Source organism: Ostrinia furnacalis, unplaced genomic scaffold (genome assembly GCF_004193835.3).
Source record: "Ostrinia furnacalis isolate ACB-3 unplaced genomic scaffold, ASM419383v2 OfSCF1653, whole genome shotgun sequence".
NCBI classification, from domain to species: domain Eukaryota; kingdom Metazoa; phylum Arthropoda; class Insecta; order Lepidoptera; family Crambidae; genus Ostrinia; species Ostrinia furnacalis.
The window spans coordinates 602,797-615,035 of NW_021131892.1; the positions used below are offsets into that span (position 1 = coordinate 602,797).

Sequence of the window (12,239 nt, forward strand, 5' to 3'; positions counted from 1 at the left end):
AGGAACAAAGATTAAAAACTTTTAATTTTAAAGTAAAGCACGTACAGCGATTTGGCTAATTGATTTTTTTAACAACAAAAGGTTCTGCTTTGTAGTCTGCTGTACTTAATTTGATCCTGGCTTAATGAGCGCTGAGCTGTATTTTTTATCTGATATATGTATGGGGTAAACTTCCAGTCATCGGACTCTACCGGTTATTGGACAAAACACCCCTTGAACCCAACGTCCATAATGAATATTACTCTAAATGCAAAATGCAACATCTCATCCTTTTATCTCCATCAGTCGCAATATCTTAGTTGTGTATGATAGAAATACTATTTTAATGCAATAAAGATCTGTCCAATAAATAACTCAACGCTTAAGTGTGCAATGACTAGAAGTTTACCCTAGGTAGGTAAGAGATTCCACAAAGATGTAGCAAGATTATATCTAGCAAGGTTTTAACTGTGGCGCGCGATTTTTATTTTTTCTTTGATATCAACAGGCTTTTCAAGGGTCAAAGAAACTCATATAGTTTCGCTACGTTGGATGACTCTTTGTACTAGTGTCCTTGTACAGTTGACAGCACGTCAAAGTAAACACTGTAGCATCTTATATCTTTGCAATAAGTGCTATTATGTATAGTCTGATTCGCTGTGGTCTGTACCTACGATGCTGTTTTACAAGAGCCCTCACCAGTTTCACTGGATATACTCCTGCCTTAACCTTTTTTTTAGTTGGATAGCATTTACGATACATTGACTTTGATGTGTGGAGCTAAGGAGGAGTATTTTGGAAGCATTCGAATTTCATTCGCATACGAAATCGATAATATAGACATAGGTAAACGAGTAGAGGGTAGGGTAGCTGGGGATGGCATAAGTGTAGGATTTAAGCAAGGAGCAGAAAATGGATTTCTTGGAAAATGCTTATGATTTTAGTGTTTAGTGTTGGAACTCCAAATACAAAAGTTTTCTTTAGACTAAAATGTCGCACGGGATCGGCAAAAATCTGTCTGCTACTTAAACCCGTTAAGTGTCAGCCGTTTTGTGGCTTAAATTAACAACTTGTGGCCGCGATTAGTGGTGTGGTGGCTACTTGTGGCCAAGTGTAGGCACGGCAGAGCAACAATTGTGGTAAGCAAATACCAGAAGAGATCTCAAAGTGGGGCAATTACTTAACAACGTGCATGTAATAAGTAAAGCGTGATTTTGTCAAAATATTCACAGAAATGTCACATTTCAAAGTCCCGATAGGTAGGTAACAATCGGATTCATGGCTACAACTTAAAAGTAAGTTATTAATCATTTAATTGCTTGTTTTTAATAATGAACACGATGCATTTTTTCGAATAGCTACTTATTTAAACACTTTACAAATGTAGAGATGAATATCCTTTACTTTACAGGGTAAAGTCTTTATGACCGAACTGGGTCCTTACAAGAATGAGTCATATCGCTGTCGTGGTGCCTTCATTACCCACTTGGTGAGTGTTTTCATTATATTTTATTTTTATTTATAGTTAAAATGTCGAATAACCTCNATAACCTCGATCAAGTTAGGTATTCCTTGAGCTCCGCTAACGACTGTTCAAATAGATAACAATGTTTTTGTCTGCGCTTCAAGTCCAACCCTTAGCGATCTTTGTCGAGCGGCGCTAGGGACAAAGCAAACGCGTTATCGAGTGTATAAAACCGGCGGGGCAATGCGCGCGCGCACACTCGTCTGCGCCTCTCACCGCCGCACGATTGATTTCCCGCCCTTTGCCATTTTCACCGGCGTGTGAGTTTCCACAACGCGAGTGAGGTTAGCGCATGAATTTCACAATTTATCATAATTTTATTTTCGTTAGTGCCTACAACTGGAGCGAAATAACTAGTTCGCGATCGACTGTGTCGTGTGTTGTACTTATTGTTTAGTGTGCATGTGTCCGCAATTAACGTTCGGCAATCGGCAATTTAATTGCTAAATTAAATACGTCGCATTTACGCCGTTATTGAAATATCGAGCAAACTCTGAATATTCTGGTAAGGAATGACTGTAGTTGCATTACTTAATGTGCATGAGAAAGAAAGATAAAGCATTTTAGCGAATAAAATAAATAAAAAAAAAACAGTTTTAAAAAATGTTTGAAAAAAATATTGATTGAAGTTGCAAGCAGATAATTAAATGCAGATAAGTAAATTATTTCAGTAAATAAGTATGTGGTAGGTACTTTCGCTTTACACGGAGACGGTCTGTTTATTTTTTTTGTTCTAATAAAATCAATATTGCTTTTGAGGGGTTTTTGGGACATTTGAAGCATAATAGATAATATCACTTAACGAATATTAACGAGCGACTCTACACTCGTGTTGATTTAAGTTTGTTAAAAGAATAGATTAACAATTTACCTAAAACACTCCGGGACCTATTCCCAGGGTAGAAAGGGAATGTCTCGAAAGAGTTTAATTTTCTTTTGTACTATAGAAGTATTGGAGTCCAAAAGTAAAGTTATTAGAATTTAGCTCGTAATTGTTTTACACGTAGATTAATTTCCTATAGACTTAAACATTTGCGTTTAATTTTATTGACACCATGTGCAAGCACACTTATTTTATTTAAAATACATTTTGGTTCCATTAGTAATGTAACCGTGACATGTAGCTTGACTCCTTTATTGGACACGGACCCATAAAAGGAGAGGTCTAGGCTGGCATCCTAATGTAGGGAACTGGGTGAATCCTGAACCCCTACTCTGGAAAGCGATTTCGATATTCGATTCAATTATTTTAATCTCTGTTAATCTTGGCATAGACAGGATCAAAAATACATATTTTTTTATTATTAGTTATATTTTAATTTTTACGTTATTTTTCGCTATAGATCAAAGTAGTTAGTATATTAAATTCGTGTTATTGTAAATGCGATTTATAAGATAATTTTTATCAATTACTATTATTATTGATAGGTATTTCATAGAAGTTCTCTGAATCCATATGGAATGAAATCCGCATTTTGTGCTCAATATATTATTATGTCCAATAAAGTTTTATATGACAAAAAATATAAAAATACTTTTAGTTACGAAGTCGTAAATTACAGCAGTACATAAAAAAATTGCCCGCATGACAAAATATTTTCGGCCTAAACTAAGAACATTTTAATTTTTTTGTGAATCTATGATAAAGTTTGCTGTCGTAGCAATAGTACGTATTTCATAATCATCAATGCAATTTTTCTAAACGCAATTAGGCATATTTTATTTAGATCAATAGAAGCACGATCACGCCTCGTGCTGAGGTTGAGTGAACGCAGATAACTACATAAAACAAATACACCTTTGCTAATGCTAACAATTTATTTCAATTCACTTCTCGGTGCAACATATTGAAGGCATCGACTTAGGCATAGATAAGTTGATCTAGAATTAACAAGTAAGATAACATCGTCTGGTTTCAAAAGATGAGATTGATTTATCTTAAAAACATACGTGCATGTCATTCTTCCAAACAAATCTCTCTATTTTTAGAAATGTTTTGGCAAGGTCAATTTCACAAATCTTTAGCATGTTTCGCATAGTTTTCAAAATATAGCTTCAATACAACAAAATAAGATTCATCATTTAACCTCGATTATGCAATTATTAACTTATATTAAGTATAACAATTAGAATCATATTAGCATTGCTAAGAATTATTTGTTTTTAAACGTTCATTCGCCGCGCTCAGACGTGCGAGGAATCCACAACAAGTCCTTGCGTTGCGGCCGGTGCCATGGCTGCCTCTACTGACAGTCAGTAGGAAACGTGATACTCTGAACATAAGGAAGTCCAGATTTATCGTCAGTTTACAAGTCACTTACGACATGCTGTCCCGATAAGTACTTTCCGAGCGCCCTTTGATAACCCCCGATAGATAGAAAGGAATATTTAGTTATATTTAGTTAGGTACCTTGTTGCTACCTACGTTCCCCCTTCAATATCATTGATGGTGCTGCAACGCTTGCAACAGTCGCCCGCCAATTACACGACTTATGTAATGAGAGCTTACTTAGTATTTATTGGAAGTGTGGGCTCGTGTTGCAAACGTTTCGGTACTTGTATCTGTAGATGACATAATTGCTTTATAGGTCGAGAATATGCCGATTGAAATTGTAAACTAGAACTCCGTAGTTAAGAGTTTTATTTTTCAAAAAGTACGGGTATTTGTCGTAATAATAATATGTAGAGTCAATGTCAAGTACAAAATCGATTTAGACACTGGTTTGCACTTGAGCAAGGTAGACAGGACATTTAATTTTGCGTTAATAACAATTTTGTTTTTCCAAAAGTAACAAAAAATTTTTTTGTTTGTGCATATTATTATTAGACATTCGTCAGCAGCTATGACATGTGCATCAGCTAAATGATCTTTTTTTGCAGGTCTCGTGAACAAAGATGAGTTCCCGGAGTGGTTTGAAGATAGAAAGGGGCATTGAGCTCACGCCCGTGCTGAAGGAGGTGGCTGAGAGAGAGCTGAGAGAGACTCCAGAGAGGGTTCGGGAGGCCCTGGAGAGACTGAGGGAACTGCTGAAGGACAACAAAGACCTGTACTTTGGAGACGACGATGAGCTCCTGACCATATTCCTACGCCCTTGCAAATGGTACCCGGAGAGCGCATTGGCATTGGTAAGTGTGCACGACGGACGGCCCCGAATAGAAACTTAAATAGTTGTAAATAGTTTTCGTTTTGTTTCAATTTGTATCGTGTTTTATTTCGTTTATATAGTTTGACAGTAAATAGTTTAACTTCGTAATACAGTCCACTTTTCTTAGTTGGTTCTCAATTAGTAATGTGTCGAGTCCTTAATTCCTGATTAATAGGCGTATGTGGGACGTNTATAGAGCGTAGAAAACTATATCATATATTTAATTATTATGGTCTCTATGATAAATCTTTATTCCTACTCATATTGATCGGTAATGTTTCGTACTATTTAGAAAATGTAGTAAATACTTATAACATCAATAATACATTTATATTTGCTTATCTTCGTTCATACATGAATTCGAGATACGTCCGTATTTATCTGGTTAGGCTTATGATTGCGGTTAAAGTAGTGTTGTGGTGTGTTTAAATATTTATATTCGAAGCTCCAAAAACTGATTAAAAAATGGCGTTTAAAATAATAATGCCGCATTACACGAGTTGTGTATGAATAAACGCATTGATAACTGTTATCGTGTTCCATCCATTAATTGTTATGATTAATATTCATTACCGAATCTTTATTTGCTCTGAGTAACGAATATCTATGGCAAAATATGTTTATTTGTTTTACGCATCGATACTGCGACTTTCAAACTTGTCATGGAATAAATATTTTTGTAATGATAATCATTGCTCTTTAATTTAATTTCATAGGTTTAATCTTCAAAAACAAGTACCCACCTAAATAATCTTTAAATATGTCGATTTTTAAAATAACGAGTAGGTAGGTATTTCGGAAATTGAGTTGTACCTACATTACATTAAAATTCATTTAATAATCAAAGGTTACATACATATAGGTACAGGCTTTCAAATATGACAATACAGATATTAATTATTCTTTATAGTCAGATAAATCATGTGTCCATAATTAAGTGTTGTCTTTAACTATAAATGAGTGCTTTATTATTGGTTTTAAATTTTCTTATGTCTCTATTAAGCTATAAACGGTTGCAATATATCGGTTTATATTTTTATGTCTGTTAATCATAGGATCAAGGTAACAGAATGGATAGAGTAAACAGTAGGTGTATGAAAATAGATTTGTTGGTAGATTTCTTATCTTATAGTTTTAATGACTATAATATTGTGTTCTGTAAGCCATTGTCTTAGTTTTCTTGTAATTTTTACCACTGTGTGACTTAACACACGGGGTCACTCACGGGCGCGCTTGCATCAACCACCACTGCGTTACCCAACACGTAACGTAACTAACTTATTCTATTCTTAGGCCCAGTTTTTTGATTCATAGTTAAAATAACAAATTGTTAAATTTTGCTACTAATGGTTAAATATTAACAAATGGTTAAGTAATAGTTAAAAAATGTATTAAAAGTCGAGCTAACCATTGTTCGAAAAACATTTTTTTCTAATATTTAACCACTTGTCATTTGACATCTGTCAAATTTGACCATTGGTTATTTTAACTACGAATCAAAAAACCGGGCCTTAGAAAGTCAACGAAATGACATTTCAAATCATCACAAATAGGTTTCTGCGAGGTGCCTAGTCAGGTAAATTATTATGTCATGTAGTCTGGCGACTTTCACACGATTAAAAAAATAACTCAAACCAAAAAAATACAAAAGCTAGCAGCAGTAAATGTTAGGTTCGATAAATGTGTGGAATCAATATTGATGTGGAAACGACTTGGATCGTTTTCGATACAAAATCATAGCTGTAACAGTAACTGACTGTATAGTATGACTACTTATTTGTTATGAGCAACATTTGTCATTTGTTAAAAAGGTATCTAATTTATCGGTGATTCGGTTTATCGAAAGGAAAACTATTCAGCCCACAGTAAGACCAACATGGGTATTCTATAAAATCATAATCGTTGAAGCATTGAAATAATTTTCTAACTCCAAATAAGTAGAGTCCTCCTACAAGCATATTTCAGTCATACTTACATTACATTAAAGTTAATCTGTTGCCGTTGTTTGCTTTATCTCCCAATCGTAAGCGTGCTCGCGTGCTGCAGAATGCTTAATTTGCGTAATCTGCAATTTACTTCCTAAGTATGCAGTTGGCCAACTGGATTGGGAGCATTATAGTCGGCCTAGACCTCCGGCTCCTCNAGCTCCTCAAGGACCATGATTACTCCCACGGCGCACTTTGTTCGTGATTCTTTGTATTTTGAAATTGTAAGTTAGAACGCGGTTAATGGTCTATTACTTACTTTTAATGTAATTATGACATCGTTAAGTTTGTATTATAAGCTTTTATGTTCGGGTCGTTGGTTGAACTTGAGATAGGAATAGAAGAATAGGTTTAGTTAGTTGCTTATAACTGGTATATCATCATTCGTCTTAACTCTATCAGTTCTTATGATTAAATAATTTTCAACAACCATTTTACTTTCAAACGAAAAATTAACCTCTTTAGCTATGGGTAGAGCTGTTGCCTTTTCGCAGAACGATATTCTATAAACATTGATTGGTATATTACTCTGACAAATAATTAACGATTACATGTCTATAGTCCAGTTTGGGGTATAAGACCAGTCTGTGTCATTCAGGAAACCTAAAAGCTACTTATTTTTCAAAAAACTAGTTACATTGCCCGCCTTCCACATTAATAAATCATTGTCAATAAGTGAGTGGCTCAAAAAAATAAAGATATAAACCAGAATGCCACCATTCCCACGTCTCTTGTGGATTCGGAGTGGAACAGAAATGCCGATGCGACGTACAATCGGCTTGAATGATGCTTCCTGGCGTTTATTCTATTGTTTTGATTGATGTTAGTCAATACAAAGTGATTTGTGTTAACATGTGGCTTTTTAGATCTTTCATTATGTAGAGCGGATGTCATATATTTGAATTTATTTTATTTTCAGCGTAAAATAACGTTTACAACTAAAAACACAACTATAATTAAAGTAAATTCACTGCATCAACATCACTTTCAGGACCAGTAACTAGTTAATTAATATCTTGTATAGTTTAGAAATAATCGAGTGAGATCACTTAACGTTTCCACCCTGTATACTTAACATCACGTTAGAGAAATACTTGCTTTTATGGTTAAAAAAACTAAGCGTTTGTGTGCCCTTAATTTTATTATAGCAGTTTCCTCTTCGAGTTTCCTTTCATATTTAACTAAACAATAGTGATGTTTTGTCAGTATATTAGCTAACAATACCTAAAGATTTCCTTCTTATTAAAAATAACGAATCACTTGTGGTTTTCTTCATCAACTCTATTAATACTACGCTTAAGTAATAACTATTGAGCTTTAACGTTATGTTCTCTCGCTTATTAGTATTAGTAGCCCTTAACCACGCCTTAACAATGTTATTTAATATGCCATATGATAAGTAAACGCGACACTTATTCCAAACGATTGTTTGTTCTTATTGCTTGGCAGATAATGCACAATGTTATCAGTTATTGGCATAAGACGGCTTTTGTTTCGATGCTCTTAATACAGTTATCTTGTTAGCCCATTTAAACGATTTCAAGAGTTATGTAAGAAGTATTTAAGTAAGTATTAATCCAAGTGTTTTTGGAGACTACATCTAAATTACCTAAGAAGCAATTACATTATCAGATACAGATCTGTAGAATAGGAAATTTAATAGGTAGTGGAATAGGTAAAGGCTAAAAATACAGTTTATAAGGCTCAGGCCTGAAATATCCGTTTCCCTAAAATGTATTTTTCGCAAAATGTCTGACTCTGCTATTCAGAATGTGAGCACGTCTTTTGCATAATGTCAGCTTCTCAAATTGTCAACTATTTAAAAATTTTTTGTCTTCAAGAAGGACAGTTTTTGTACAATTTTCGCTTTTCAGTTTATATAAATTATAGAAATAATCCCAACTAATATTATAAATGCGAAAGTAACTCTGTCTGTCTGTCTGTCTGTCTGTCTGTCTGTTACGCTTTCCCGCTTAAACCTCGCAACCGATTTTGATGAAATTTGGCATAGAATTAGTTTGAGTCCCGGGAAAGAACATAGGATAGTTTTTATCCCGGTTTTTGAAACAGGGACGCGCGCGATAAAGTTTTTCTGTGACAGACAAAATTCCACGCGGGCGAAGCCGCGGGCGGAAAGCTAGTAATAATATATTTATTTGCATAAAACAGGGTTACAGTAGGTCTTTGAAACTTTGACATTTTAGGACAACAGTTATTTCAGGCCTGAGCCGTTTATAAAGATACAAGCAACTTTTATAAACAGTTTCGGTTGTTTTAAAACAAATAAAAGACCATATTATGGAAACACTACGTCAACACTGACCCCGTGTTGGTATTATGAAATGAGAGCAGACGCACATTATTTGATTTATTCAAATGTCAATTTTGCATACGAATCTGGTCCAAATTTTAGACATAATATCTTTTATGCTCTACACTTTTTAAAATACCAATATAATAAACTATAGGCACCTTCCAAGTTTGACATGAAAAAGTAGCTGTTAAAGAAAATTTTCATTATTTTCGTAGAGTCTACTGTAGCTGATAGTGTCGCTATAGCAACGTCACAAACATTCCCGCTAAATTGCACGCAAACAAATAATTAGTAATTAAATGCACCGATAAAGCTATCGTATCTAAAGTTTNTTAAATTTCGCGTTCTCACATTATGTAGCCATTGAATTCTGTTATGGCATTTAATATTGAGATAGTCATATCGTAAACAAAGTAAGTCATTTAATGTCGGAAGAGAGATGATAGAGGGCGTGTCAAAGTTCAGCACTTATCGAGGATATGCGTTATCAGGACATTTCACAGCCTGTCGCTATCAATGACGTACATACCAACTGTAACTAAAGCTGTTTACATTATACAGGGTGTTTGGCGCATCGTGTGCCAAAATTATTTGGCGGATAGAATGGGTCATTTCCTATATTTTCAGCCCCCATAACAAGTTCCATGCCTGGCGGCTACTTTTATATGAATTTTTTTAGTAATTTCACCAAAATACCCAAATCGCATCATTTAATTTCGATTAAAAAAAAAACTACTAGGCATAGCCTCAAAGTAAATATTTTGTTTTGACGTGCATTGATGTAGGGTTGCATCAAATCTAAATTTACTGGCAAATATCATCTAGTTTTTTTTAAATTCAGCTTTGAAGTTTTCCGAAAAGTTAAAAATGGACTGAACATTTAAGTTTACATGGCTATAATAAAAAAAATAAAAGAGATAGCGATCTTCGGATTTTATCAAAACTTCTCTAGTCTATCCCCATTCAAACGGTATACTAATCTTGTTTAAATAATAACAACAACTTCAAAAATTCCTTAAATTAGTGCATTGACTCTACTCGGACTGATATTCAAATTTTGAATTTTGAACCTTTTTTTACTTTACACTAAGTTCAAAGCAGGTAAAAACTTAACAAAATATTTACTTTGAGGCTACGCCTAGTAGTTTTTTTTTTTAAATTGAAATTAAATTATGCGATTTGGGTATTTTGGTGAAATTACTAAAAATTAATATAAAAGTAGCCATCTGGCATAGAACGTGTTATGGGGGCTGAAAATATAGGAAATGACCCATTCTATCCGCCAAATCATTTTGGCACACGATGCGCCAAACACCCTGTATTATGTTTAATTACATTTGAAAATTACTTACGATTTCAGTGAAAGTACATTAAATCACAATTATGTATAACTAGCTGACCCGGCGAACTTTGTTCCGCCTTAATGGCAATAAATAAGCAGACTTTTTTTTTATTTCGAACGGGATAAAAAGTATCCTATGTCCTTCTCCTGGCTCTAAACTACCTCCCTGACAATTTTCAGATAAATCGGTTCAGCCGTTCTTGAGTTATAAGTGGAGTTACATATATACGGTGAAGTAATCCATCACAGTGTTATTATGAAATTCTGTCTTTTTATATCAAACATTTATTCAAGTAGTTTAATATAGGTACTCGTCTTAGCGCAAATTATTACTTTTTACGGAACCATAAAGAACATGAAAAAAGCTTACGAAATTATAATAACTAGTGTCAAAACGTACGTAATTACGAGATTAGAATCTCCCTGTAGTTAAATTGCTATTAAAAGAGGAATATAACATTTTTAGTCACGTAGTAAGTGATACAGTAACAGTAACAGCATATTATCATACTTTACATTTTTGTTCCAAAATATCACCTTCTACAACGTCATAAAATATAGTATCTTTAGTACAGCGTTTACCTGCTGTCGTCCGTACCAACTTAATAAATTGAAGTCGTAAATAAATGCGTTAGAGCATTGGTTCCCAAACTTATTTGAGATACGCCCCCTTTCGACTATACTAAAAATTCCGCGCCCCCCCTCCTCCAGTCAAGATTATTATTATTATCGGTCCCTACCATGGCACAGTCGTATCGAGCAGTCTGGAATGCATTCTCAGCGGTCGCAGGTTTTGTATACTTAAGTACACAGATGGCTCGCGCCCCCCTTTAAAGGTTCTTTGCGCCTACTCTGGGGGGCGCGCCCCCCACTTTGGGAACCAATGCGTTAGAGCGTATAGCACTACAGTCGCTTTACTGCCTTGATCATGTATTCCTATTTTATTGTGGCTAACAGAGCTGGATTGCATAAATTGTTTTGCAAAACATGTTATGCTACCGAGTTATTTGTTGTCTATAGCTTTTATAACACTATGTTGACTTTATTAATATTGGTATCCAGTATACGGTTACGATCATCATCTCAATAAAAATACGTTTAAATATTGTCTAAATCTCGTTTAGTTAAGTTAAATATCGAATGTTCTTCAAACATACAAATAATGGGCATGGCAATGGGCCTACCAAAACAACAAGTTAGAAGTGTTTAAATAAAGATTAGATTTGAATTCAAATCCAAGTATATTTTGGCTTGATATAGGATAAGAATAAAAGATTGAACTAAATAAAGTAACCAACAAGATGGTACAGTTCATTTTGTTTCATTTGTTCAATTCACAGTCAACTTTCGATCCAGTTACCGGCTTGGCATTTAAAATAATAAAAATACTTGACTCTACATTAAGAATACATTAACGATGTATTCTATCCTCAGTATTAAATGTCGACAAAAATAAACTAGATTTGTACATGTAGAGCAATGTATTCACTTTAACTGAAACATATTGTGCCTTTTGGTCGATTTGTAGTGCAGTAGACAATGTTGTTAATGTAATGTTGCGTAATTCTATTGATTGGATTAACCTGCTCGTGGTCAACGCAAAACAAGTCATATGAATTAACTCGGACTTTGTTTACAAATGTAAATTAGCGCCGGGTCGCGCAGACACCGCGCGTGCAATGTCAACCGCTAACGTATAAATGACTATTTTTTGCCCGCGGTTTCACTCGCCCGATCATTATAAATTACAGCCTATATCTTACGAGGGGCGGCTGAAAAGTTTTGAGCCTAGGGTATTAAAAATGCCGATAGAAAAATATATTTTTCTATTTAATCTTCCTCTACTACAACGGACTTCTTACATTTGCGTAAAAGAGCTTTTAACCCACTGAAAAAAAATTCGCAATCATTGCCTTCGAAATGAGCCTTTAACGCCGCCTTCATTTCT

General features: G+C 34.5%; 1 protein-coding gene across 2 annotated transcripts in view; it reads left to right on the forward strand.

Annotated features, from left to right (window-relative positions):
* Nucleotides 1-1,667: 1,667 nt before the first annotated feature.
* Nucleotides 1,668-12,239, forward strand: part of LOC114353326 (clavesin-1) — a 31,410-nt gene continuing 20,838 nt past the window's right edge. Inside the window, exons 1-2 of one of the 2 annotated variants that reach the window (XM_028305282.1) lie at nucleotides 1,668-2,009; nucleotides 4,385-4,630. In XM_028305282.1, coding sequence (XP_028161083.1) covers nucleotides 4,400-4,630 — 231 coding nt within the window. In that variant the 5' untranslated portion in view covers nucleotides 1,668-2,009; nucleotides 4,385-4,399. The remainder of the gene's footprint in view (nucleotides 2,010-4,384; nucleotides 4,631-12,239) is intronic. The other variant, XM_028305281.1, reaches the window with a different exon arrangement.